At 43.4% G+C, this 27,854-nt stretch overlaps 1 protein-coding gene and 1 long non-coding RNA gene across 5 annotated transcripts in view; both read right to left on the reverse strand.

Moving 5' to 3' along the window:
- Positions 1-1,702: 1,702 nt before the first annotated feature.
- Positions 1,703-7,403, reverse strand: LOC118729195. The gene is made up of 3 exons (XR_004991148.2): positions 6,100-7,403; positions 4,824-5,945; positions 1,703-4,386 (listed from the first exon to the last, which is right to left on the reverse strand). It is a non-coding gene; the product is annotated as an uncharacterized LOC118729195 (long non-coding RNA).
- A 374-nt stretch (positions 7,404-7,777) lies between these two features.
- Positions 7,778-27,854, reverse strand: part of SLC38A1 (solute carrier family 38 member 1) — a 63,364-nt gene continuing 43,287 nt past the window's right edge. For all 4 annotated transcript variants that reach the window (XM_036456538.2, XM_036456537.2, XM_036456539.2 and 1 more), the window contains 12 exons: positions 22,408-22,481; positions 20,521-20,613; positions 19,926-20,007; positions 18,836-18,918; positions 16,867-16,925; positions 16,629-16,742; positions 15,322-15,401; positions 13,159-13,259; positions 11,460-11,578; positions 10,363-10,504; positions 10,167-10,264; positions 7,778-8,310 (listed from right to left, as the gene is read on the reverse strand). In XM_036456538.2, the coding sequence (XP_036312431.1) occupies positions 8,209-8,310; positions 10,167-10,264; positions 10,363-10,504; positions 11,460-11,578; positions 13,159-13,259; positions 15,322-15,401; positions 16,629-16,742; positions 16,867-16,925; positions 18,836-18,918; positions 19,926-20,007; positions 20,521-20,613; positions 22,408-22,481 (1,147 nt within the window). In that variant the 3' untranslated portion in view covers positions 7,778-8,208. The remainder of the gene's footprint in view (positions 8,311-10,166; positions 10,265-10,362; positions 10,505-11,459; positions 11,579-13,158; positions 13,260-15,321; positions 15,402-16,628; positions 16,743-16,866; positions 16,926-18,835; positions 18,919-19,925; positions 20,008-20,520; positions 20,614-22,407; positions 22,482-27,854) is intronic.

A 27,854-nucleotide genomic window follows, 5' to 3' on the forward strand; every position in this document is an offset into this window, starting at 1 on the left:
AAATTTTGTTGTATTGTTTAAATAAATTCGATTTAAAAAAGTATTAGAAAACGACATTAATTATTACTAGACCTAATATTAGCAAATTCACTTCACTTCCCGACTGCTCATACATGTGCCTGTTTTTTGAATTCTCCTTTGAACCATTTTTAAACATCTTTCTTGTTCCTTCATTAATTATTAGCTAAATTAAACTTTTGTCTCATGATGACTTTGTATGAGAGTAATAGCTTTACATTTGTAAAAGAAATACATATTTACCTGTGGGTCATGATTAACGTCTGTAATGTTTGGACTCTCTCTGGATAGAAGGGACAATATAGAGATCTCACTTCATTTTCTTCAAAAAGCTAGTCATTTTTTCACCATTCATTCAGTAGCCTTTATTTTCCCTGTTGACTTGAAAGACCACTATTCTGGTGTTATTTGGATCCTTTATGTATGTGTTCTCTATTATGTTCTATTGATATTTTTCTTTTTATTTCCACATTTATATAAATCCATTTTAAGTGCTATACACTTTGATAATTTGACAGGTTATTTTGACATTGCACTGACCCTACTGAAAAATAACATTGTCCTGCCAATTTGAATTAGTCTAAAATGAAAAGGTAGAACGTTGGTATACAACAAATTGGCCTCATTATTTGTGCCTCATCCACCCCTCTGACTATCCTAACCAGGCAGAACACAATTATAACTCTAAAAGTAACAGAGATGCAAAGTTATCAGTAAGTCCCTGGTTTGTCTCATAGGGGAGGAGGAGAACTGTACCCAGACAATTATGTGTAAAACGGGCCGAGGAGAACAGTGTTAGCAGACACTCAAGGAGCCATAATGGGAGAAGTCAGAGCCATCAAAAGCACAGGAGGACTGGGGGCCTTTGATTTAGAGCAAAGCCTGCAGTAGCCTTTTGGATGTATGCTTGGGTTTGAAAGTGATAATTGCACCCTTCGGCCCTGGAGTTTTGGTCAATTAGGAAATACAAACAGGAGACACATAAGGATAAAAAATGCCAGCTGTGTTGCTAATGACGCTAGGTTAGAGTACACTCCTTGGATTCCGGTGCCCCAAATTCTTACCCGAGATCCGTGTATGCACCCGTGTAGCTCTGCAGAATGGACTGTCTCCAAGGGCAGGTCGGGGAGAGCCAACATGGGCCACACACTGTCATGCCACGAAGGCCCAGTTGTTCATGCACCAGCTGTGCACAGAAGGACTCTGGATAGCAGACTCTGGCCACCTTGCTGGTCTGACAAAACTTTCCCAAGATCACAGAGTGGAGCTAGTGATGGACCAGAACAGGCCAGGCTGCAGCTTTCCCCTCAATGGTTCCCCGATAAATAGCAACAGGGGTAGAATTTCCTGTTTTATGGTTGGCTTTCATGCAGGGAGAGGAAGACTGGAGTCCCTCCTACCACATAGCACAAAGTGTGATACCTGTCAAGTTGAGCATGAGTTTAAAATGTTATGGTCAACCTACTCTGGTTATGGAGAAATATGTAATATGTTTCAGACCAGATAAATCACTATCAGAAGTATTTTTTAAATATAAGCTTTCAGGAGCTCCCAGTGTTCCAGAATGCTGACAAATGTGTGCAAATCTGTCTGTAATAACTCTGAACAGTGTGTATAGTAAGTACTCCATAGCCCTCTCTTGTAGTATGGTATCTCCCCCCAAAATAAACACAAAATTCATAAATACTTTTAGTTCATGTTTTTAATGTTTAAAAACTATGTTAATAGAGCAATTATAGAACAGAACCTCTTACATTTCTTTATTTACACCACATCCTGGGGGGGGAAAAGACCTCTATTTGATTAAGCATGGATAGCAGTTTGGTGACCTATGACTCACTTAAGTCATGGCTCTGAAATCCACTTACAAGGTTTTTACATGACTGAAGAGTGGTGTGCTGCATGTACTGGACTTACATGAAGTCTGAAATACACTGGACTCGAGAGTGGATTACATCCCAATGATGACGAGTGACATGTTTGGGGAAAAGATGACTTAAGACAGTCTATGTTCGGGTCAACATTGAAAATATAAGGCAAACATGCAAGACTTTCAAAAGCTTGATAAAGTGTTGTGTTTTTTTTCCCTCCTTCAAATTTGTGCTCTTAGTTAATGTTCAAATTCTTTCCCCTTTCCCAAGATCCCAAAGAATGGGAAATGTAGCAATTCAATTTTGAAAAAAATAAAAACATTCTCCTTCCCAAACTTCTGTTTTTATAAATACAGTGTATTAGGAAGAATAGTGTGTCATTTTGGGTAAATCTATTTCTATAGACAATAACTTGGTCTAAATATTCCTTAGTTGTAGCTCAGAGGACTAGCTTTTAAATAATTGATCTTAATATCATTTAAATGATTGATCTTAATGAAATCAACACAACTATTTCTTAGACACTTCTTTCTAAACAATTAAAGATTTTTAGAATCCAAGTTTACATTGAGAGAACTATGTTACCTGGCGGAGGATGTAAATTTTTCTAATTCCCCCCAAACCCCACTAATATCTATGAAAACTTTTATTCTTGATATGCAGACAATAGAGACTTCTATTTCAGTGTGAATCAATAATTGCAAAAATATACAGCCTCCTATTTATTTACAGTATATTTACATACAAATGAAGCATTTCCTACAAGCCTCAGCTGCATAGATACTTTTTTAAACACACAAATTCTGTCTGTACACAGATGGGCCCCATTTCACAGATTTTTCTCTGAGAAAACCCAAAAAGAGAATTTGACATATTTTTCGAGAACGTTCCCTTTTAGATATGGTGATATTATTTTAGTTGCTAGCCACCGTACCCACAAGTTGTACCTGTAAGCTTTGTATCAATAAATACCTGTAATTAACTGTATTTTAAAAGAAGTATGTTCTGTTGCTGAAGGATTCTCAGATCTGCTATCCCAAAGGAAATCATTTGTTAGCATTGCTGAATGCTAGAGTCCGTATCTCCTTTGTTTTGAAAGTAGCTGGAAGTTTACTACGAACTGGAGTGGAGGAATTATATCCTCGTGCCCTTTCTAAGCCTCAAGCTGTTTACATTGACAAACTGAGAGGAACTAATGGCTTTGGTTCGAAGGCATAAAATGAAGTATCTGATCACAGACTGACCTCCTCCCCAGCCCACTCCGCGGTGCCGCCCAGCATTCTGACACTCTGAGCTCCGTGTGCTTTTCAAAGCAGTTTGCAGCTCCGTGTTCAGTGCAGGCCTTTCGGCAAGGAATTCACTTTACCAAGAGGACAGGACTGATCACCACCCAATGACTCAACATTCTGCAGAACTTACTCCTGATGTGCACTCAGAAATTCCTCTAAGGCTGCGTTTACAAGGGGCCTGTTCTTTCAATTCCACTAAAAACAAACAAACACACAAACACACAGGAACTCCTCACTCTTTTCACAGCTCTAAAAAATGTGGCCTTATTATGCCTCGGCCCAACGTCTTACAAGCGTGCAAGCAGCTGCCATACAACGGAGCACCTGCAGCAGCCGTGCCAGTGGGAGGGGAGGAGGCTGGGGCTGGGGCCTGTCCCTGCCCCCAAGTCCTGCTTCCCATTTCTTGTCCCAGGAGTCCTCTGAACCATCCTCTGGGTAGGACTAATGGGAGAACAAAGGGCAGACAGACTGGCTCAGTGCTACACTGATCCCCAGGAGGGCTTCTCAGCTCCTCCAACCCCCCAGCTTCCGGTTTCACTGGGCCTGGGGTGGGGCCTGAGAGTTTGCATTCCAACAAGTTCCAGGTGCGGCTGCTCTGAAGGCCACACTTTGAGAACCACTAGCCTAGAGGCTCAGTCCACACTCCCGTTCTGGGTTCTGGGGTAACTGCCTGTGGTGTCCTCTGAAATACCAGGGAATCCTACCACAGGCCTTTGTCCACCTCAAGCCATAACCATCACATCACCCAGGCTCGCCGTTCTCAACAGAACATACAAATATAGAAAAGGGAAGTGGTAGAAAGCTTTTCCACCCCCAGCTGATGGCCGGGCAGGGAACCTGCGATTCGCTAGCATGGAACCCGTTACAAGTGCTGTCTGATGACTCCAATGACTGGCATGTGGGAGAGACTATGCAGCAACATCCTGTGTGTGTGTGTGTGTGTGTGCAGGGGGCAGGGAAGGAGATGAACTATAGGAGCACAAGGTCCTATAACGGAAGCAGACAGGCCAAACCTGTGACCTCCAGAGAAAGGAAGGTATCAGCTGAGGAAGGTCCCTGTGGGTTACAACTCACAAGAGGCCCCTCATCCTCCTCCTCACTCTGCCTACACTGGGTTCTCTGGTGGCCCCGGGCTTACTCTCCCCCTCCTCTGCTGGAGACCCTGCTTCAGGCCACTCTGGTCACCTCCAGATGGGGGTGCCCCTACACTAAGGTGACCAGATCTTCCCGCTTTTGGCGGGACAGTCCTGATTTCTAACAATTTGTCCCGCGTCCCGCGGCATTTCAAAAAAGTCCCGATTCTGCCGAAATCGGTTTGGCTCAGTGGATAGAGCGTCAGCCTGTGGACTGAAAGGTCCCGGGTTCGATTCCGGTCAAGGGCATGTACCTTGGTTGCGGGCACATCCCCGAAAGGGGGTGTGCAAGAGGCAGCTGATGGATGATTCTCTCTCATCGATGTTTCTAGCTCTCTATCCCTCTCTCTTCCTCTCTGTTAAAAAAAAATCAATAAAAAAATATATTAAAAAAAGTCCCAATTCTTTCCAAAAATCGGGACTGTTTTAAAACACTGCAGGATGAGGGACAAATTGTTAAAAATCGGGACTGTCCCGCCCAAAGCGGGACGTCTGGTCACCTTACCCTCCACCCATTCATCCAGCAGGTATGTGTCACTGCGGTGGGCGACCCAGAGTCCACTAACAACAGGAATGACATATTCTTGGCAACACTGAACGAATACCCCTAGAAACAATATATGTGTAGTGGTTAGTTTCTTTTAACAACCTTATTGTATTACCCAATTTCAGCTGAACTATGGGTTTAATCACTTTTTCTAGCTGGTCTGGGGGCCTAACCACCATGTATAACAGGAAATACATTCCAGGTTGCAAATAATCATCTGAAAGTTTCCCAGTATGATCAGCTTGTAAATTGGGACTGCCTCTGCTTAACAAGACTAGACTTCTTTCCTATTCACACATTCCTACCCCCACGTCCATTGGGTAGCACTAAGGAAGTCAGGGATTTACATCAATCTGTATCGTAATAACCAGAGAACAGTTCTCAATCCAAAGTATAAAACTGGCACTGCTCGCTAGTCCTGAGATCTGGCTTCCAAAGGAAAACATGCTGCTCCCGGTGGCTTAAGCTGTACTATTCTTTAGTCTACTAACTGAGCAGAAAAACGTCTACAGCACTTGACTGTGTTATTTAAATTCTATCTAACATCTGTGATACGTGTATTTTTGGCTACCAGTTCACTATTCTGAACAAGATTAAGAGCACTATACTGTATAGCTATTCCCACACAAATGACATAACCCGTGGTATTTGACAAACTACAGTAGGGTCTATTGTATTCAGTCAACAGCAAACTTAGATAAACATACAAGGAGTATTTTAAAAACCTGTGGTATCCTAGACATCTACACGAATGTGCCTCCTCTAAATAAATACCTTTTAAATAATAATTATTCCTTTACTGACCCATAAAATCCGGAGATCCAAAAATAGCATTACACATCCTTTCTCCCTCAAGAGTTAATGATAATTTTCTAAATTGACTTTGGGGGTGTAAGATGAATTGTAACTTAATGAGGAAAATAGGAAGCAGAAAAATATGGCTGGAAATGGAAGTATTATTATTGTCGTTGTTATGTTTCAGTGGAGGGCCATCCCACTATCTGATATTTTATTACTTGGTGCTCTAGACAAGCCTCCAAGGGCCAACTGACTTGACTTGTTTTGCTCAGTTTCTCTCCCTGCTCACCTAAGACTAAGGTGACCAGATGTCTCGATTTTTAACAATTTGTCCCACGTCCCACAGCATTTTTAAAAAGTCCCGATTTTCTTAAACGGGACGCGGGACAAATTGTTAGAAATCGGGACTGTCCCGCCAAAAACGGGACGTCTGGTCACCTTACCTAAGACATTCCTTTCATCAGTGTCTTCCACCTTACTGGGTTAGGTATTCATGTCTAAGTGCCTGAACTCTGACCTAATGTGAATGTGATTAAAGCTATGATGACCCTCCCTTCTCCCAAAGAGGATTGGAACATGGTGCCTCTGCCATGGGACAGAGGTGTGTGTGTGTGTGTGTGTGTGTGTGTGTGTGTGTATGGGGGTTGGGTACCATTCCAGGGAGCTCCCAGGGCGTGTGGAGGCTTCTGGGAATGTGAATGAGAGAGGAACAGAAGCCAGAGCTCAGTGCCTGGAAGCCTTGCCAAGAGTCTACGGCTAGTGTCTACTTATCACAGGATAAGAAATCCGTGCTTGGTGACCTTCTGTGTTTGAGAAATTCAACCAGAATCTAGATGAAAACACAAGGCCTTTGCCAAGAGACCAGCTCACGGAGCACACACATTTCTTACTGTGACATGGACAAGCCGACCACAGGGGATGGCCCAGTTCTGGGGTTCTGGTCTTCATTCCTTTCCAACTACCTGTCCCAAACGCTCTCCTCTCCTTCCTCCCGCCCCCTTTAGAAGAGGGGCTGGGGTATGAGTGTGGGGCAGCTCCACCCTGTATGGGGTACGTGGGGCAGGCAGGAACAGCCCAGCCTTAGCTAGAAGCGAGGAGGAACAGCATGGATACCGAGGTCCTCCTGGGGGAAAGGAAGGTACTCCGTGATTTTTGTCCCAAGTTCTCCTCAAAGACTATCTCTGGGGGTTCTTTCTTTTTCTAACACTCTGGATGGACTGTTAATGGAGAAGAAATAGGAATGAGGCTTATTTAAGATACAAAAATCTTGTATTTATAATAACCTAAATTTATAGGTAAAAAACAAGTCTTTTAAAGACACCCTCCCTCCCCCTAAAGTACCCAATATAAAACAGGAATTACTTAGATCATCCTCAGTTAGATACAACTTCTTCCCTGTGCAAAAAGCTGCTGGGGTATGATTTACTAGCCAGAAAACGTTTCTCCCTTCAACAACCCGGTGTAGGGTTGAAGGTATCTATCTGCATCAGAGGAATCTTCTCTTAGGCATTTTGGAGAAACTTTCTGCAGCAATCTTGCTCCTCCTTTTATGACAAAGGTGTTATGAGACTCCCCCAGTAGAAATGGACTCAGGTCAGAGTAACTTTGACACAAGTTGCCAAGAGGGAAACAAAACGTAACTTGCTAGATTCCCCACCTGTGTAGCTTAATGTGTTTACCAAGGTAAGAATCATTTCCACTCCTTTCCAGCTGACAGGACACTGCACCAGGGAATGTCTTTGTATAAGGTGACCAGACGTCCTGATTTTTAACCATTTGTCCCGTGTCCCGCGGCATTTTAAAAAAAAGTCCTGATTTTTTGGAAATCGGGACTTTTTTAAAACGCTCCAGCACAAATTGTTAAAAATCGGGACTGTCCCGCCAAAAGCGGGACGTCTGATCACCTTATCTTTGTATGAAATGGAGAAGAGTCCCGGGGAGACCACTGGTCTGCCTGCCGGAGATCAGAACCACCTCCAATCCCGGCAATGCATGCACCTGCGACTCCCGGACTACGATGACCCCCGTGTGCTATGTTAACCAAAATAGGCAAATTATTTATGAAACCTTTTTTTTTCTTCTGTAAAGCAAAATAAATATATACAATTCAAGATTATTTTCTCTTCTAAAAAGATACAGATAGTGTGAGCTGAACATCAGTAGGAAAATTACTTCAGAATCTGATCTATCATAAATAAACATGATTGGTGATCATGTTTTCAAAGTTCTAAGAGACCATGAAGTCACAAAACACCGAGTTAGGAGAGTGGAAAAGTAACTGACTGTGGAAACTACTAGGAAATCTGATTCCATGAAATTTGAAGGGGGGAAAAATAATCCATGATCCTTAGATTGATCCTAGATCTCAGAGGGACACGAACCAGTATAGAAACAGGTTTCTGTTTTGCGACCAAAGTGGGATTCCATTTGAAGTATCCTGTAAATTTCTGTTTGCTTCTGTAAACTTGCAAAGGGAGGGACGAGGGTTGCGGATGTGTGGTCGGTGACTGGACTGAGCAGCGGGCGGGAAGATTGCTGGCTCCCAGCCGGTCTCAGTGGCCTTCGTCGCTCCCCGACGAGCAGGCCCAGTCGTAGATGACCAGGGGGATGCTGACCAGGGAGAACAACACCCCCAGGCCCAGGAAGAGGGCCGCCTGCAGCAACAGAGAGGCACGGGTTATTCCAGCGAAGCACACGTTTCCCACACGCACCTCAGAAAGAAGCATCCATGCTTCCCCTCTCCTCTGAGCACCCGTGTATTTGGAGTCTGTGACAATCACGGTGGGACTGTGAGGATCTTTCTGAAACTGCGTGTAAGTCTAATTTTCCAAGGGCGGGAAAGTAAGAAACAAACTACACAGAGCCTCCTCGACGTTCTGTTTTTTTTGAACTGGACGCACTTGCCCTGAGATTCGGTTTTGAACTTTGTAAGCCACATGGGAGAGGCTTGGCACCTCTGCATTGCGTGGGTGAGAGGGCAGTGGAGAAAGATTCTCTGACACACTCGTTCCTCGACAGTTTCTTTCCGACTAAGATTACGACTTTAAAAAAAAAAAAATGGCTTTGGCAAACATACAGGTCCTTTCATCTCTATCAACCAACCTAAGTTATCGCTGGTAGGCAAACATTTCTGTTTGAAACGTGGAAAGAGATATAAAAAAGCAAAGTAAATTTGATCAAGTGATTTAAGAAGCAGTGTCAAAAACTAAGTGACGTAAGTAATAATTATGTAGGGGGCCGAGTGAGTACTGAAAATATTGGGGGGGCGGGGGGGTGCGGCGTGCACTTTGTAAAGTATGTGAGTGTCTAACCACTACGCTGTACATGTGAAACTAATACAAACTAATACTGAAGGTAAAAAAGAAAACATCTAAATTACTTCAGGGGGGCAGACAGATCATTAAATACAGAATCTGGAGAACACAGGTTATAAATTGTGTGGCCTTGAGACTACCCAATGAGAGCTCCACGGGGAGAGGGAGGGAGCATCATGAGAGCCACGGGGCTGCCCTGGAGCCTGGAGGAAGGGCTGAGGGCAGGGGGGGAGTGGGGGTGGGGTTCAGAGGGATGCATCTGGGCTCACCACCACGGCGTTGGTCTAACTCCCAGTGGGTCCTCAGATGGACAGGAGCCCTTGCCTAACGCTATTCAGTAGTTCCTACTGCCATTTTATCATGGGAGCTGGGTTGGGGGGAGCCCAGAGCATTCCTGAAAGATCTTCATGAAAGATCTGAAAATGGTAGAGGCTCCTTCCTCTCTCACCTAGTGAAGCAACTACTGGTAAGGACTAGAAGGGCATGGGATTTGCGGCTTCAGGGGTCACCCTGAGGGGGACAGAAGATGCACCAGCGCACAAGGATGATCCCTCCTGCCTCCGCCTCCTAACCGGGCCTGTGGACTCGGGCGATAGGTGCGATTGGAGTCTTACACTATCTGGGAGGGCAGCGGAGAAGCCAAACAAAATGGTGCTCCAGAAGGTACCCAGGCAGCAGCCACTCCACCCTGCTCCCTCACTGTCTCCAAGTGCAGCACCTTGAAGATGCCCTTGAACTTCACCAGACCTGGAAACAAGAATCCCGATACAGAAAGGTAGTTTCTGAATCCAGGTCTGTGGCTCCAAAGCATTTCTGTCAAATCCTAAAAGGACTCTTTGCGCTAACTCAGCCGTTTAGAGTGAGCATCACATGCTCCCTGAGCTAAAGGTAGGCCATCCCCTCAGAGAGACAGGGCGACAAACAGCCAGCCTTCCAGCTGGCCCCGCCCCCGCTCAGAGCAAGCGCAAAGGCACAGCAAGAGTTTAATACCTGAGCCGGTATTGGGAGGAAGTAGAGAGGCTTCTGATAAGGTATTTTAAATCTCCCACAGGGGAGAACCACACAACTGCTGCCTCCCTTTGAGGCTGCTACAGGCAGTCTTAGATGGCAGAGATGGACTATTTGATATTTGGCACATTTAAACAACAACAAAAAAACTGATCAGAAAAATTGGGGTGGCTGGCAATAAGACTTACCCAAATTCTTTGAGTTCCTTTATCCTCATCCTGGTTTGTGATTTTTAAATAAAGAGATGAAGGAAGAATGAAAATAAGCATATTAGCAGATGTAACTCCTGTAAAATAAGAAAGAAAAAAGTTTGAAGTCGCTGCTGTGAAATGCCAGCTTCTTCACTCGCCGCTGCAGAGGAAGTGTGAAGTCCTAGAGCCATACCTACAACCCCGAAGATATCCTTCATGGAGGGGATGAAGATCACCAACAAGTTGATAATGACCAAGAGTACGATGGTCACGAAGATGTGACGACACAGATTAAACTTTGTTTTCTTAGCCAGTTCGAATAAAGACGAACGAACCTGCGGGAAAAGAAGACGAAGACTCCGTAAGGGCCTGCAGCTCGCCAAACTCACGCTCTCAGCAGCAACTCCCACATCGGTGCACAGGGATTTGTGAAATGTTCTGTAATTTATTGATAGCATAACAGTTTGGGAAGCAGGGGGCTTGAGTGAAGGTGGGAACGTGCTTTTTATTTATAAATAGACTAGAGGCCGGATGCACAAAATTCGAGCGAGAGAAGGCCTTCCTTTACCCCGGCGGCCGACGCCAGCTCCCCTCTGGCGCTCGGGACCCAGGCTTCCCTCGCTGCCCTGGCTTCATCCTGAAGGTCGTCTGGTCTAATTAGCATATTACACATTTTATTATTATTATAGATTTTCCTTTTTAAAATACGTTTTTTATTGATTTTACAGAGAGAGGAAGGGAGATGGAAAGAGATAGAAACATCAACGATGAGAATCTCTGATTGGCGGACTCCTGCACACCCCCTACTGGAGATCGAGCCCACAACCTGGGCAGATGCCCTGACCAGGAATTGAACAGTGACCTTCTGGTTCATGAGTCAATGCTCAACCACTGAGCCACGCCGGCCGGACAATAGATTGTTTTCTCTCAGGGGGAATAACTTCTGTTTTTGTTTTTTCCGTGGCTAAGGGTTCTCTCCTGGTCCTCCCACATACTCTGATTGTGTATGATCGAGATTCAACCATTCTATCTACATTTCTCTATTTAAAAAAAAAAAATGAGGGACAGATCAATTAGAATTAAGATTCCTTCCACTGGAGTCCACCCCACATTGCAGATCCCACTTTCTTCCTGCAGAATCTGCACGGAGTCTTGGGCTCCTTCCCCGAGGCAGTTCCAATGACACAGGAAAGCTACCTGCTACGGGCTCTCTCTGGAACGGGCTCCTGAGACCGAAGGGGGGAAGGTGAGACCTCCGCATTCCTCAGATGACACCGCGGCTTCACTCACCGTGAAAAACAACACCGGCACCGTGAGGATGACAGCCACGATGACCGCCACCCGCACCGTCAGGATGAGGATGTCGTCCTTGCTCTGGTACTTGTGAAGGAGATCCGAGCGGACGTTCTCTGAAGTGAGGGAGAGAGGGTATGGAGAGGAAGCCAAGCACACTCTGAACAACAGCTTTCCGAACAACGAATGTGCCGGCTGACGGGCAAGGCAAGGAGGGTCTGGGTGGTCGGGAAAAGCAGCGTATGGCGGTGAAAAGAGAAATGCCCGAGTGAGGCGTGCCCCACCATCCATCACACCTTTAACCAAAGGAATTTATTCTCATCATGAGAAGATGCTACACAGAGTGGCTACATTCAATTTATACTATTGGATAAATTAATCCTAGGAGTACTCTGGGATTAAAAATAGCACAGGTTGAAGCACAAAGCTATTCTTAATTTAGATTTTCTCCCACTTGGTGCCGCTCATCCTGAGTGGATGGGTGGACTGCAGGCCACTCAGAGACTCTTTCAAACTTTCCTCTTACTGCTCAACTTTTAGGGGCCAAGCAGCAGGGGTGCCAATGGGACTTAATCACCATCAAGAAATAAATCTTTAAAAAAGAGAAAATAAAAAAATTCTTCTCAGCACTCTCTCCTCCAGGAGGCACACCCAAGCCATTCTCTTTCCCCTCTCTTCTTCCCCCGTCCCCCACCATATATCCCCCTAACATCTAAGGGACCCCACGAGACTTGCAACCAGGCTAGCAATGAGCAGCAGCAGCTTGTCCCAGGTCAATCCCCTGAACCTATCTTCCAGGGCCCCTTTTTTCTGACTTCCCAGTGAGCTCAGAAGCCTTCCCCGTCCCCCCGCCCCAGGCTTTCCTGTCGCTTCTTCTATGCCCTTGCTTCACTCTTCTAAGAATATTTTTGCTGCAGTCAATAAATGCTTGCTTGGTTTTCTACAAAAACAAAACAAAACAACAACTAAAAAAAGAAAAACAAGCAAATAAAAGAAATAATTCTTCTCTTTGGTGAATTTTTTTCTTATTAAAAAAAGAAGAGAGAGAGAGAATTTTGCTTATGTACCACTTTAAATTTTTCTCAAGTCTATACCTCAGGAAATGTTATTTCAAAGACAACCAAAGCTAGCATGGCAGCTGCTGAGAGCAAGCGTGCTCCCTGCAGTCTCCTTTCCAGGGCTTCTCGCTGCCCCTCGGATGTCAGTCCCTTTAGTTTTCTGTGCCATCCCTTCACCCCCTTGCAAGGCTCCAACCTCCGGTGACAAATCAGGCACTTTATTTTTAATTCATGTGAAGTTTCGTGAGTGTGGCACTCAGCTCTTTCTCCCGTTCAGCATCTGTCTCTTTCTCTCTATTAATGGAACCTGACCCCATTCGCAACAGCAATTAGGAAATTCTCTGATATAGTTTTCACTTTCCTCAGTGCAGGTGGTGTGCTTATAAAATGCTCTTCCTTTTAAGGCCAGTATGAGGGGAAAAACATTACAGTATATTGTTTCGGTAATTATTCCATTGTGCAGTCCGCGTGAATACGGAAAGCAGCCAGTGTCATTTGGTTTACGTAGAAGAAGAGACAGCACAATCAATGGATAGATGCGTTGCTTTTTTAACTGGCATGCTGAAAGTTGTTTTAATCATGATTTTTACGATTCACTTACAATGACCTACATTTATGTACTGACGGAAGTTTCTTACCATAGAATGTCAAGTAGCCAAAAATGGCGGTCAAGAAGTACATCACAAACATGGCAAAAAAGGAGATATTCGAAACCATCTGCATCCTTTTCTGGGATCGACTAAAAACAAAGATAAAAGCATGTGAAAAATTAAAAACCATGTTACTGAGTTTAAAGACCAGTGTTAACACGAAAGTGTTTATGGGAACTTCACTGTCTATCAGGGTAGGGCAGATCTGACCAGCTGAAATCATCCCAGGCAAGTATGCCGGTTTAGAATTTACACCCAATGGGTGTTGAGTGAGAGCAACCCAGGGTACTAGCAATTCCTTGAGTGCTCTGACCCATTCTTTTGAAAGAATGAGTTCTCATCTGAAGGGCAAAGGGCATTTTTAAAAATACTTGTGTCTGATATTTTCTCCACAGTGAGCGTTCACAGGAAAGAAGGGCGGAGCTGGAACCTGACCTCAGGGGTGCTGCTGCTAATGCTGTTACTTGGGTTCCAGTGTTCCCACTGAGTGGCCCCAGAGGTGCACCTAGAAGTCTGAATGTCTCCACAGCAGGAAGTACCCAAACGATCACAGAAGGTGATGATGAAGGGCTGTCTCTGAGGTCAAGTTTACTCTGAGGGTTTGCATGCACCTTTAAGTGGTTTTAACTGCCTGGATAATTAGTCTACAAGACTTGCTCTCAATAACAGACTACCAATAGTCAGATTTGGTTGTGTCACAACAGGGAGTATGGAAGACAAGAAACAATGAGATGTACACACGAGAAAATTACAAACTAAAAGCTGGGCTATAAAATTTAAAAGATGCCAAAGACATAATTAAATACCCTAAATACAGGATCATGAAGTTATCATTGATATTGGTACATGTAAATATTTCAAAATTTACTTATTCGATTAAATAGGAAAGAGGAAGAATCATGAGTGAATCCAATGCTGAGTGACATCCACTTTATTTTTGTTTCAAAATGGTATATTTTAAATATACAAAATAGCTATATTGTATATCTTTTCTGAGCTTAAGACTATGCCATAATGACTTTTCGTATGAAGTCGGTAACAGTAAGCTATAAAGAGAACCAATGAGGCAATGAATAAGTAGGCCTTTAGCTTTCTCCAGAAGAGCAATAAAAAATGAATCCATAGAATCATTTATCATTTACCATAGAATCATTAATAATTTAAAATGACCAACAAAATTCTTTTGTTTAGTTTGTGGTCTTAGCATTAAATTCTCTCTGCCTTTAGATGAAAAAGGTTTACCAGCCTTTTCTGTCTAAACCAACAGGCAAACCAGATATCACGTGAAGAGAGTGCCTGGGAAGGCACATGAGCACTTCTTTAATTATTGTCGGCTGAATCCAGTGGTGTTGGCAGAGCCTCGTCCTGGAGATGCACCGTGCCAGAGGCAGGTACGTTGTCAGCCTGACCCTTAGCTCAGGTGCCCGGGGGTGGGGGGGTGGGGTGGGGTGTGTGTTTCACTATCTAAGTGCAGCCAGGCGCAAAGAACAGGCACAATTATCCGGGCTTAGCCAGGAGCGATGATTACGAAGAAGCCACAGGAATGAAAAATTATAGCTGGATCTTTAACCATGATTTCTCATAAGTTCCTTTGTTTTACACTTTAGTAAAACTTCCTGGAACCCTGCTGTACATAATAAACACGCTGCACCAGCTCTGGGTCACTATCTCTCCATCAGAGCACAGCTGTCCCACCGGGTCCCAGCTTTCCCTCCTGTCTCTGTGTTTGTCTCTTTCATTGTAGAGAAATTAATAATCAGGTGTTTGGCAGTATACAGATATTGAATCTGAAGATCATTATATTCTACCTGCCAAGGAAATATTAGTAACATAAAGCAACCCATATACTTGAACTCTCCTAAGAATACAGTATTTGAAAAACCAGTTTAACAACAACAACAAAAAGCCTACATAGTGTACCACTTTATATATTTACATCCAAATATATTTCAAGTTTCTGGTTTCAGTTCCTCTTTTATTTTTTTTCTTTCTTAAAATGCAGAACTTACTCAAGAATGGTAGAAAGTAAATGTTAAAACTGGGTGGAGTTCGTGGGGTTCATTACATGAGTCTGTTTATTTTACTACAGGGCTTGCCTATTAATGAGGGGCTATAAAATGACCAAGGTAAATAAAAAAACAAAACTCTTACTCTTTAAGCTCGCTGTAGATTGGCAGGACTGACGGATGGCAGACAAATGCAAATGCAATAGTAGGTAGAGCATACACAGTCTATTTGAAAGAAGAAAGATAAACATTAAAAAAAAAAAGGTATTTTTGTCATAAAATTATTCAGTTCCAGTATTTCTAAGCTGTAGTTTTGTCTGACAGCTCTTCTGAATCCTGGATTATTTGGGTATTAGGAGGGCTTTGATATCTAAAATAGGAACAGCTTTCCAAAGAGAGTTTATCTAGCTTGAGACATCAGCCCCTTGGCTCAGAGGGGTTTGAGACACAGCTAACCTACAGCGTATTTTACACCCTCCAGACACAGCATAACCCATTTTTATATGGCGCTAACCAGTTACAGTGTACTCTCCCTACACTGTCTCTCGGAATTCTATAACACCCCTGAGCAGCAGGCAGGCTGCTGCTGTTCTCCAGACTCCCTCCAGCAGGTCAGGCAACATGCCCAGGACTTCTACTCCTATTTGACTGCTCTTTACTATATATATAGAGGCTGCATCTAATCAGACTTAAAAGGTGGCTTCGAAAACAAAATTAGTTCCACATTCACTACTTTGGCTTCATTCTTAAGACTTAAAAGAGAGGCAGAGAGCAATAGACAGATCTGTTTTCTTAGATATGACTTTTTAAAACTTCCAAACATAACTCTTTAAAAAAAAAAAAAGTAATAACTTCTTTTTAAAAATATATATTTTTATTTCAGAGAGGAAGGGAGAGAGAGGGAGGGAGGGAGGAAGGGAGGGAGGGAGGGAAGGGGGAGAGAGAGAAAGAGAGAGAGAGAGAGAAAGACATTTTCACAGAAAATGCTTCAAGTTGTCCTACATGTAAACGGGATTAAGAGGGAGCATGAACTATAATATTTGCATATTTCTCAAAGGTCTCTAAATGGATTGTGGAATTTGGAAGCAGCGGACTCTGTCCTTTTGAGATTGAATACATTCAAAACAGCTTACATACTACAAGAATAAGAAATATAATGCCCTTGCTGAAACCAGTTTGGCTCAGTGGTAGAGCGTTGGTCTGCGGACTGAAGGGTCCCAGGTTCGATTCCGGTCAAGGGCATGTACCTGGGTTGCGGGCATATCCCCATAGGGGATGTGCAGGAGGCAGCTGGTCGATGTTTCTCTCTCATCGATGTTTCTAGCTCTCTATCTCTCTCCCTTCCTCTCTGTGAAAAATCAATGGAATATATTTTTAAAAAAAGAAAAGAAAGAAATATAATGCCCTTAACAAAAATGCTCCTTTTTATATTTAAAGGATACAAAAACTTACCTTTGAATTGAAGGTAACATATTTTGGCGTACACATGTCAGCATTTGTTGAATTAGCACTTGTTGCATTTAGCCCTGGGACAATGCAGGGAATCTGAAATTTCTTGTAGATGACCTGATATTAAAAAACATAGGAGAAACAATATAGACTTTATATCAAATAGAGCCAACTAAGGAATAATTATTACACTGCATTGTACTATGGCAAAACCAAACCAACCATTCCAACAAACACTTACCACTATTAGGAAAAAAACCATACAGCTCAAGGAAAATCCACTAGTATAGCCCAGGTACCCTAAAAAAAGTTTTAAAAAATTAAAATTATTGTTATTTCATCAATCAGTTATTTCTTTCAATGATTTTTTTAAAATGTTTTTATTGATTTTAGAGAGGGAGGAAGGGGGAGAGGAGAAAGAGAGAGAGAGCGAGAGCGAGAGCGAGAGCGAGAGCGAGAGCGAGAGCGAGAGAGAGAGAGAGAGAGAGAGAGAGAGAGAGAGAAACATCAATGTGCAAGAGAAATATCAATTGGTTGCATCCTGGGAACTAAACCTGCAACCTGGGAACCGGCAACCTTTCTGGACACGGGATGATACTCAACCACTGAGCCACCCCAGCCCAGGGAATGCATTTTCTCAAGCTCAGTTTGTAGTTCAAATAGTATATATACATGCCAATGTGCATATAAGATTTATTCCTTGTTAGTGCTACTTTATTTGGCAAAAATGTGACTTTAGGTAAAAAAAACATTATTATGAGTTTTGATTCCAGTTCTCCCTGACACACTGGAAAGCAGCTTCCCAGAATTCAGGGGAAAAGAGCCTTCCAAATTTAGTGATGGAATTCTGCTGCTGTCCTCTGATGGAAACCTGTGGCCAAACCCACTCCTCTTCATTATGCACCTATTGTATATGTAATGCTATCAGCCACAATACTTCTCTTCCCAAATGAGAGGCATGCACAGAGAGGGGGTGATTTCTAGGAATAACCTTTTCTAGGGAGCATATGGGGATCTTTACCCTTAGATTGTCTGGCAGATCTCTAACTACCGTGACCTCCAGAGAGGCAGACTTAAGTGGCCTATGGGGGTTTCACTATTCTTATTCCTGGGGGGAGAAAAGTCCTTCTCTACTTAAACTGAAAAGACGTATGGGTATAAACATACAAAAGCCTACACACAGACCCAGAAACCAGAACATTAAGTAGTTTGGGTGTGGTGCTTTGTATGTGTGTGGGTGTGTCTTTTTTAAACGTCTACTTATAGATGATACAGAACAGCTACAGAGGCTGGGTATTTTTCATACAAAACAAAATTTAAAAACCATGGTTAGCAATCATTTTGGGAAGAACTTTAAATGTCCGCCTGGAATTAGCCCAGAATGAAAGGACATGTGTTTTAGAAGGTGTGGGCTGGATGGCAGTGTGGCCACGTGGTTCGATGGGTGACGCTCCCATAAGATCAGACACACTAGTCTCTGATCGTAAGCACACCTGGAAACACCAAATGGATATGACCTAGTGGTTGTTTTCCACTTTCGACTGCTCACTTTTCTCTCTCTCTTTAATGAGGCAAATAACTGAGGTTGGTTAGACTTTGAGCATTTAAGAGTAATTCGCTATACTCTTGGGAATAAACAGAAGCAACTTTTGGTCGTGATATTAGATTTTTTTAAAATTGAATTTTCTAAATAATCAGGAGAATTCCATTTTTTGGATTTTTTCTCGGAATAGCCTCTAAGTGTGAGCTACTGGGAAGATGCCTCCATCGCTCTCTAGAATAATTGCTTAGGAAGTCACACACTGACAGGTGTTTTGTTTTGTTTTTAAAAGCCTTTTTATTGGTTTTAGAGAGAGAAAGGGAGAAGGGGTAGAGGTGGGGAGAGAGAGAGATATCAGAGAGTGAAAAATCAATCGGCTGCCTCCTGCACACTTTCTATCAGGGATTGAGCCCACAGCCCAGGCACACTCCCTGATCAGGACTCGAACTGGCAGCCTTTTGGTGCACAGGATGACGGCCCAACCAACTGAGCCACACTGGCCAGTGGTTTTATCCCATATTAAAGTTGAGACTGATTAATACTTATAATTTATCATTTACTTAATCTTTACTGTACAAGTGAAAGTTGAGGGCAAAGTTGCTCATTTTACTAGGCTTCTGATTTATCTGGGCACAGGAGAGACTACGACAAAAGCAAGATCTTTTCTTACCTAAGTTCTTCAGGAGACACAGAGGGAGAATTATGCTGAAGGTGACGATCACCACCAGGACACGGCCATCCACGTACCAGGCTCTGAAAGACATTTCAGCGGGGAGGTCATATTTCCTTAGAAAAATGACTTTCTTCCCTTTAAGAGTAAAATTTCACAATATGTTTTTAATAATGTTTTATTGTTATTAAATTACAATTATTCAGGTTTTACCCAAACACTTTAACACAACCACTCCTCCTTCACTGCCGTCTTTCCCCGGGTGACGGAAGAAGGGATAATGTTTTCTTTTCCTCCTCTATTGGCCAACGTGGCATTCCTCTGAATTATTTATGTGGCTTCAAAGTTGAATGCACACATTGCTTTCTGTCAGATTACAGCTTGTATCATCAATTATTTAACGAGAAAGTTCCTTTTTGTTTTGCTTCCCTAATATCCTCGAAAAACAAGTCACCACAGGCTCTCTCCCTTATCTCTTGTATTTGACCTAAAATCCTGATTATAGAACACGAGGGACTATGGCTTCGATGATTCCCTTTTGAAAGAAAACAGAGAAACTAAGACCCACAAAGACTATTAAACAAGAGGGAGTCAAAACATAATGGCTGGACCAAATACAGATGCAAAGTTTTCCAGGGTTAACTGCATCTTTAATGAAGGTGGCTCATGTAAGTTTTGCTTCCAAAATGCTACATCCCTTCTTTAAAAAATGGTCTCAGTTTTGTTTTGTTTTTGGTTTTTGTTGTTGTTGTTTTTGCATGTTCTACATCTGTGTTAAAAAATACTCTGTTTCTGTTCCATTTCACAGAAACTAGACATAGATTTTAGGCTCTTGAGAAAATGCAGCATCTACCGTTTTGCAGCCTGACTGATGAATCTGCCTTGGAAATGCTCATATTCAAGGGATTCTCTCTGCTTCTTTTATTTAGATAACTCCAGAGAAAAGTGTTGAAACAACAAACAGAAAAAAAAAAAATCAGCCTGGGGAAAACTCTGCTTCAGCAATTTTCATAAAACAGAAACTTTGGTTAGCTCACATTTCGATTAAAAACATTTTAATTATCTTACAATAAAAGGGTCTATGACTTACGAAAATGTCTCTTCCTTTCCCATTAGGAACTTTATGGCAGAGGGTAGCTCATTTTTGACTATGAAGAGGTAGCTCAGCATTGCTAGAGGAAAATGAGAACATTTTAGAAAGAAGATACCGAGGTTCATGTTGCAAGCCCTATAAAAGGTTACCAGCCTGTTCTTAGACTAACCTTCAGTAAGACACAAAGACAGCGTTAGATACTCTCAGTTTCCTTGGTTTTAAATAAGTGCCTGCTGTCTCCGCTTTACTTTCCATGTTCCATTTTAGCAATGGGAATGATAACTCCTGGAATTACGTTAAAATTCATGTGACCACCCAACCACCAGAATTAGAAAACATCATAATGTTTTTTATTTAAATATATTTTTATTGATTTCAGAGAGAGGAAAGGTGGGGGAGAGAGAGAAATATCAATGATGAGAGAGAGATAGTCGCTGCCTCCTGCATGTACCACACTGGGGATTGGACATGTGCCCTGACTAGAAATTAAACCGTGACCGCCTGACTCAGGTCGACACTCCACCACTGAGCCACACCAGCAGGGCCACCCACTTAGTGTTAAGCATAAAAGCACATTTGTGCTTGTTTTTACCTCCTGTGTTCTGTAGAGAGGTAGCTCCAAAGATGACAAACTTCCCTGTGGTGCCGAAGACCTGCTCTCCCAGCTTCTCATAAACCATGCAACCTATTTAGACGTCACATTTGAGAACACAAGAAATGTCAGGACTCTAAAAGGAAAAACTAGCCAAGATTCATCATGCTACCGACTATTCCCCAAATTATTTCATGTCTTTCTCAAAACCACACAGAAGGCCTTCTTGACTTTGCAAGGACTAAGGCATTCTCGTTATAAAACAACCTTGGCCATTGGTGATGCTCATATGCATGCACACAAGTCCTGTGGTTGATCTCTTATCCCTTCACCGCCTCCCTAACCCCCCACCCCGCCTTCCCTCATAGGTGGGAAGTCTATTTGATACTTCTATGATTCTGGTTCTATTTTTGTTCATCAGTTTATGTTGTTCATTATATTCCACAAATGAGTGAGATCATGTGATATTTATCTTTCCCTGACTGGCTTATTTCACTTGGAGGGTGGGAGTGGCTGGGGAGAGGTCAATGGTGGAAAAGGGACACTTACATAATACTTGAAGCAATAAAGAATTTAAATTAAAAAAACTAAAAAAACAACCTCGACATTTTTAAATGTCAGACATGACCACAAATTCTCCTTTTTTCAGGTTGGCTACCAAAGCATTATAATTCAACCATTAGGTCATAATGCGTATTGTTGACTACCTTAAATAGTCCTTACACTTGACTGGGGGGAAATCCCCACTCTGAGGTGTTGTCAGGTCTGGTGAGTATCATTAAAATAAAGATTTGATTAAAAAATAAAAATCCTGGGAGTTGGGATAAAAGGCTCTTTTTGAATTAATAACCTGAATGTGTAGGCTAACAAAGAACTATCTTAATCATTTCCCATCAATGTCTCCTGTATTCTAAATAGAATAACAAGTTCAGAAACATGTACTAGTCATGCCATCAGAATTCTGATTGTTTGTAAAATTTAGTTCAAAAATAAGCAACTCACCTAGGAGAGCAGTCGAGAAGTCTACCCTAAACAATAATTTGGCTAGAGCAAAGTTCTAAAGTATTCAACTAGCCTTTCTCAAGAAATACTAAAGATTCAAAGCCACTCATTTTTTTTAAAGTGTTTCTATTTCTTTATGACAACTCAGCTCACATTTTTAAAAGGTTCGCAGAAAGTAATATGGGTCAGGCTAAATTAATCTTTTGTTTAATCTCTCATAAGACTGGTGTTTAAACTAGACAATGGTTAGACCCTCAATTTATTACAGAATGTTCCAGTTAAATGGAGTCGTCTATTTACAATAACAGTCGGCCAAGCTAGTTTTAGCGAATGCAGTCAAAGTATTACAAACACAACCCAGGATCCCAGGAATAGAAAATAAACACTTCAGGTATTACACTGCCCAGAGTACTTGAAACCTTTCCCTAGCACATTCACTCCCATCGTCCCTCCGGAGCAACGTTTTTCTCCTTGAAATAGGCACGGAAGAGAATGAAAGCTCTGTTTACTTTTAGAACTTGAAGGCTATAATATAAAAAACATGGGATCCTTGTTCTGCATTTATAAAGATCTGGGGGGGAGGGGGGGGAACCAAAGCCTTTAGAATGAAGTCATCTTAAACTAGAAAAAAGAAAAAAAAAGAGGTATAATTGAGGGTTAACTTTAAATGACGACACCATTGTGCATTCTTCATGACAATTTAATTGCTGTATCTATTTCTCCGGGTAAATACTACTATAGGTCTTCCAGGGATTGTTGGTCAAAGTACTCTTTTACTTTAATAATCAAGTTTCTGAGCAGGGAGAGCATCATTTGTTTACAATTCCATCACCGTCAAAATCATTGCTCCTGGCTTTAACAAAAGTAGACCTAACGGTAGCTTACCTGTTTCCTTCGAACAGATCAACAGAAGGTTTATTGAATATATAGACAGCAGTGTCACCGAAGACAAAAGTACCCTGAAGCAAAGCAAAGAAGTCGTTGTCATAACTGTAAAAGAACATACTCTGACCTTATGTTTTAGAAGGTCAGAGGCTTGTTTATACGGTTAACACTATTTGTAGATGGTATCCGGATTGTGGAACCTATTAGTCATACCTTCTCTAAAATCCTTGATCAAAATGTTCCACCAAATAAAGAACTGCCCATTAGAATCTGAGTAACGAACAGTTCAAATCCTTTACGTAATTCAAAGCCTAAATAGTAATCTGAGGTCATTTCGGTTGGGATGACTCTAAAACAACATTATGAGAGAAAGATTTTGCCCTGTTCCCTCTGAGTAAGGAATGGGAGGGGGGTGAGGGGGGGGTTGGGGAGGCTGGGGGAAGGCTTGCTATGACCCTACTTAGGTCAGTGACCTTGTGACTTTGGGCAACTGGCCCGATTTCTCCCACCTCTAGATCCCTCACCTAGAATACAAAGACACAAGCCAAATAATACCTAGCATTCTTTTCATCCAATTGTCCTATGGCTATTTATGAGTCTGTAGATTGGACCATTGAGATAGTTCACTTTCTTTGCACCTGGTTCCTCTTGAAAGAATAAGCACCTCTTTTAACCGATGGGGGGAATTTTTGACAACCAAGCACAATGAAAATACTTTTTTGGATGATGAACTCGTGTTTTTGTTTTAGTACTTCTGGCTCATTATCAAATCCTCCTCAAGAAAAAGAGCAGTTAAAAGGATGTGGCAGATTACATAGATTTATTTCCTTATCATTTGGTTAAAACAGACATCATCATGGAAACGAGAGCCTATTTATTAAAAAGAAAACATTTCCAATCCCCCCCCCCCCCCCCAATGAAACCACTCACGTCCTGGTGTAGGGAAATACATCCCCAGCATAATACATTACTGTAATTGATTCTCTGTCTGAGTAATTAAGGCAATTATTTTTCTAGCGAGTACTATTGACAGGTCCTTGGCACAACCTGCAGTTCTCTCTGCATGGGCTGCCTCCTTCCCAAACCCTCTCACACCTGCTGAACCTGTGCCGTCGGCCCAGCTCGGATGTCACCTCTTTGGGTGCCTTCCCTTGCCCCAGACAGAAAGACTGTCCTTAGCTTGCTCGGGTTTTATGGCACTTTGTTTCCCCCATATCCACCGGGGGTACAAAATGATCAACTGCAGAGTAGGTGGGCTGCCAGAGCTGGCCAGAACACACCAGAAGAACAGAGCTCAGCAGAAGTAAAACAAACACTGGGAGAAAGAATAGAAACCCCAGTCCTTAGGATGGAGGTTAATAAATAACGGAGAATTTAAATAAAGATATGGCCTTGAGGAAGTGCCTTCATATAGGGACCGAGTTAGGGAAGATCCTTGAACAGGAGGGTGATCAAGAGGGTAAGTCCCTTATTATCTATTCTGGCTGAGGGACACAAGAAACTGAGAGCAAGCATGTTTTATTAACCACTCCAGTAGTTTCGAATATGGAAGGGAACATGATGTGATATGCTCTGCCAGAGAGGAAGACATAGGAGACGGCTGTGGTCTGATGTTTCTTTCATCTTTTAAGATAAACAGTATTTATGTGGAAGAAGTAAGATTTGAGCTTCATTCAGAGTTCACACCTGATTTTAGGGGCACTGCACAGTAAGTGGCAACTTGGACATGTGCATGTGACAGGCCACCGAACCCCAGTTGGAGGTAGGATGGAGGCAATTTAGGATAAGCCATGTGCTACGCTGGAGTGACCATGTACCCTGCTGAGTCAATTCTCCTGGGACTGACCTGAAGAGGAGACTTACACTGGGCCCCAAGCTAATGAGCAAAGAGCATGACCTTGTAGGAGCCATGTGCCCAGCAGAAGGGATGATTACTAAGAGCTACGTAATGATTAACCAAAGGCCCTACATCTGGGCAAATGGGTTACTTATTAGCAAAAGAAATATTCTAAGGAAGCTTCTTGGAAACTGCTCTTGGTCCCCTTTCACACATTCTATTTGGTTGAGTCTCTTTGTACATGATGCTCAGCTGGCCTATGGCCCTTGGCAAGAGATAAAGAATTTCTTCATGAACTATTGCTTCTTCTTCTTTTTTTTTTTTTTTTTTTTAAATGATGGGTGTGTGTTTTTTCATCTGCACCCAAGGATAAGTTTTTCATTGATTCCAGACAGAGAGGAAGAGAGAGAGGAGGAGAGAGAGAAACATCAATCCATTGCCTCACACACGAGCCCCAACCCGGGATTGAACCCTCAACTTGGGCATATGCCCTGACTGGGAATCAAACCCGCAACCCTTCGGTGTGGGGGACGACAGGCTAACCCCTGAGCATACCAGCCAAGGCGCTTCATTTTCCTTTTCAGGTAAGAGAAGGGTTGATCAGGGAATATTTTAGCAGGGAGTTCACCTATCCTGTTCCCCATACTTAACAGCCGAATGAAGTCCTCCCGCAGTGTTGAGAACAATTCCCTGTTCATGTGCCTAAGAGACATAACCCTGTAACCCTACACCCCAGACAACAGGACCTGCGCAATGCGAGTATGACAGCCTCTGCCTTTGGTCACCCAATCTCTGAGGACTCGCCTCTCTTCTCTCCCAAAATACAGATCTTCCCTCCAAAGATTAAAATAAGAACAAAAATATTTTTCTATCAGGTCACCCCTGCGGATCCAAATTCTACATGTAAGATTCTAAGACTGCTTTAGGCTATAACAGACTCTAGCATTAATGGGATTCTGTTTTTAAAGAGTAGGTTCTTAGAAAGGACCAATATGTTGTCTAGTGGGCTATAATGGATCCTAGAAAAGTTTGAGGGTCCAGTCAGAGATGTCAGAGACACAGAAATTGTGACATCTAAATGCAAGTCACCTCAAAGACACAGACAACAGGAGGGTGAAAGTGGGGTAGGGGAGGGTGAAGAAGGTAACGGGGGTCTAATATATTGTGAAGGAGGGCGACTAGACTTTGGGTGGTGAGCACACAATGCAATAAACAAATGAAGTATCACAGAATTGTACACCTGAAACCTATATAATTTTATTAACCAATGTCACCCACATAAATTAACACACCTGCACGCACACGCACACACATGCCTACCTATAAGATGAGATCATATGAGGTGCTCCCGCCCTGGCAGCAGAGCCCCTGGAAGAGGTGGAGGTGAAGCGGCAGTCACCCCTGCGGATCCAGAAACAGCTCGGATGAGGCTGCCACGCAGGTGAGTGAGTGCTTTCAACTCTCCCAGGACCCACTCCTCTCAAAGTCCAGAACCCTCGCCGGCCGTCCCAGCACGCCTCTCCCTGACCTCTCCCAGCCAGTGATGGGTAAAGCAGCTTTTCTCAGTTCAGTGTGTGAGTGAATGATGTCAGGATCTTGTCAGTGAGGATTCCGATTGAGGTCTCGGGTGGGACGTTTTAACAGGCTCCCAGGTGATGCAGTGATGCCGGTCCATGGGCCCCTCTCTCTTGAGCTTTGGCCCCGTGGTTTGTACATCTCAGTGTTTCTGATCCTCACAACCACTGACGTAGGGCCAAACTGCCCGCCACACCGTCTGCAGGTGGGTGCCAGGCCAGTGTGCCAGCGTGATTACCCGTAACGTGGGCCCACAGCTGCGCGGGCGGGTGAGACTGCGTTGAGAGCTGAATGATCATCATTCCCTGAGTCACTGACCTGCCCTCAGGGTGAAGGCAAGGTCTTATCTGCCTCCTTTGGTTGACTTCCTTGGGGCATTAGGGCCTTGAGGTATATATTCACCAAGGTTTATTTTCCCACCCACTCCTGTCTGCCTCATCCAGCCTGTTCCTTTCCCGTGGCTCTCTGGGCCAGACAGCCAGGGACGCCAAAGGCCTGGAGTAACCTCAGTCCCCAGTCCCCAGTCCTGGGAGGCTCCGGGGCGGAGAGCTGGGCCCTCTGCTGGGGCTGGCAGGTTGGCCTCCCTCACATACACAGCAGCTGGAGTCCTGTGCTGCTGCCTCCCGCTGTCCACTCCCAAGGCACCAGACCAACGAGTCTTCCTTTTGTCCTCATGGCCTCGGGCCAGTTTTTCATAGCCTTAGTAGTATCTGGCTCCGTACTTAGAAATAAAATACATGTCCTCCAAGGTATATTTTTCTTATTTTCAACTCCACACCGCTCCTCCGCCAGCCATGTTGTGAGGCTCAGCGCCCTATATAACTCTTCCTCTTCTAAACCTGGTCAAAGGTATAAAACGTTTACCACCCTCCACCCAATGAGCAGAAAGTCCGCATAAAAATTCCCTGCACTGGAGGAAAAGTGATCTTTAGCACCATCCTACTTTACAAAAATAAAAAATATATATATATGTGTGTGTGTGTGTGTGTGTATGTATATATTTTATTGATTTTTTGCAGAGAGGAAGGGAGATGGATAGAGAGCTAGAAACATCAATGAAGAGAAACATCGATCAGCTGCCTTCTGTACACCCCCGACCGGGGATGTGCCCAGGCCTGCACTCCACAACTCAAGGACATATATGCTGGTTGAGGCAAAATATCTACACAAAAATGTACAAGGAGACATATTGTTTACCGGCCAACCATCCTCCAGTCCTTCCTCCTGCTGTGACCTCTCCTTCAGTCTCTTCTACCTCTTACCTTTCTTCTACATTTCCAAACTCCTCCTCCTGCACCTTTTCATTCTTCTTTTATTGCCACTAACTCCACCTCCGGTTCCTTCCAAGGGAAACTTCTGTATGAAGTGAGTAAAGATTTAAAAGCACTGCTGAGCGGGGCACAGTGCTAGCTGGGGAAGAAGGGAGCTCTGGGTGCCCTGGAGAACCCAACTGAGAATGGTCAGATGTGGGGGTTTCCCGGGCTAGGGTGCTGGCCGGCCAGTGGGAAAGGAAAGTCAGCGGGTGGGGGAAAGAGACGGCTTTCGGTGAGGGCCCGAGCAGGGAAGGCAACGCAGGCCAGCAGTTCTCAGGGACATTCAGGGACAGAGACAGTGGGAGTACGGAGGCAAGGCTGGATGCTGGGAGTAGAAGAGATTGTGGCCAGAAGTTGGGTAATTGCAGAGAGGGTGGTGCAGCGTGGTTCCTGGCCCCGGGGAAGCCGGACAGGCGGGAAGCGTACGTGGAGAGGAAAGAGGACACAGGGGAAGAATGGTGCATTTCTTGAGAGCTCAAGTGGAAGGAGATAAGGTGTTCCGGGTCTCTGATTCATGTGAAATTTCAGAATTACCTTTTCCATACAAATGCATTTCCTGGAGCTTTGGTTTACTTTAATGGGAAATTCAGTATAACCAATAAAACACTTGTTTTGATCTTTACTAAAATTAAATATAGGGGTATTCGTTATATTAGGTCCATATCACAGTCCTCAGGCCTGGGAATCAGACTCCAAAGTCCTGCCACCACCACGCTGTGTTG

Source organism: Pipistrellus kuhlii, unplaced genomic scaffold (genome assembly GCF_014108245.1).
Source record: "Pipistrellus kuhlii isolate mPipKuh1 unplaced genomic scaffold, mPipKuh1.p scaffold_m20_p_3, whole genome shotgun sequence".
NCBI classification, from domain to species: Eukaryota; Metazoa; Chordata; class Mammalia; order Chiroptera; family Vespertilionidae; genus Pipistrellus; species Pipistrellus kuhlii.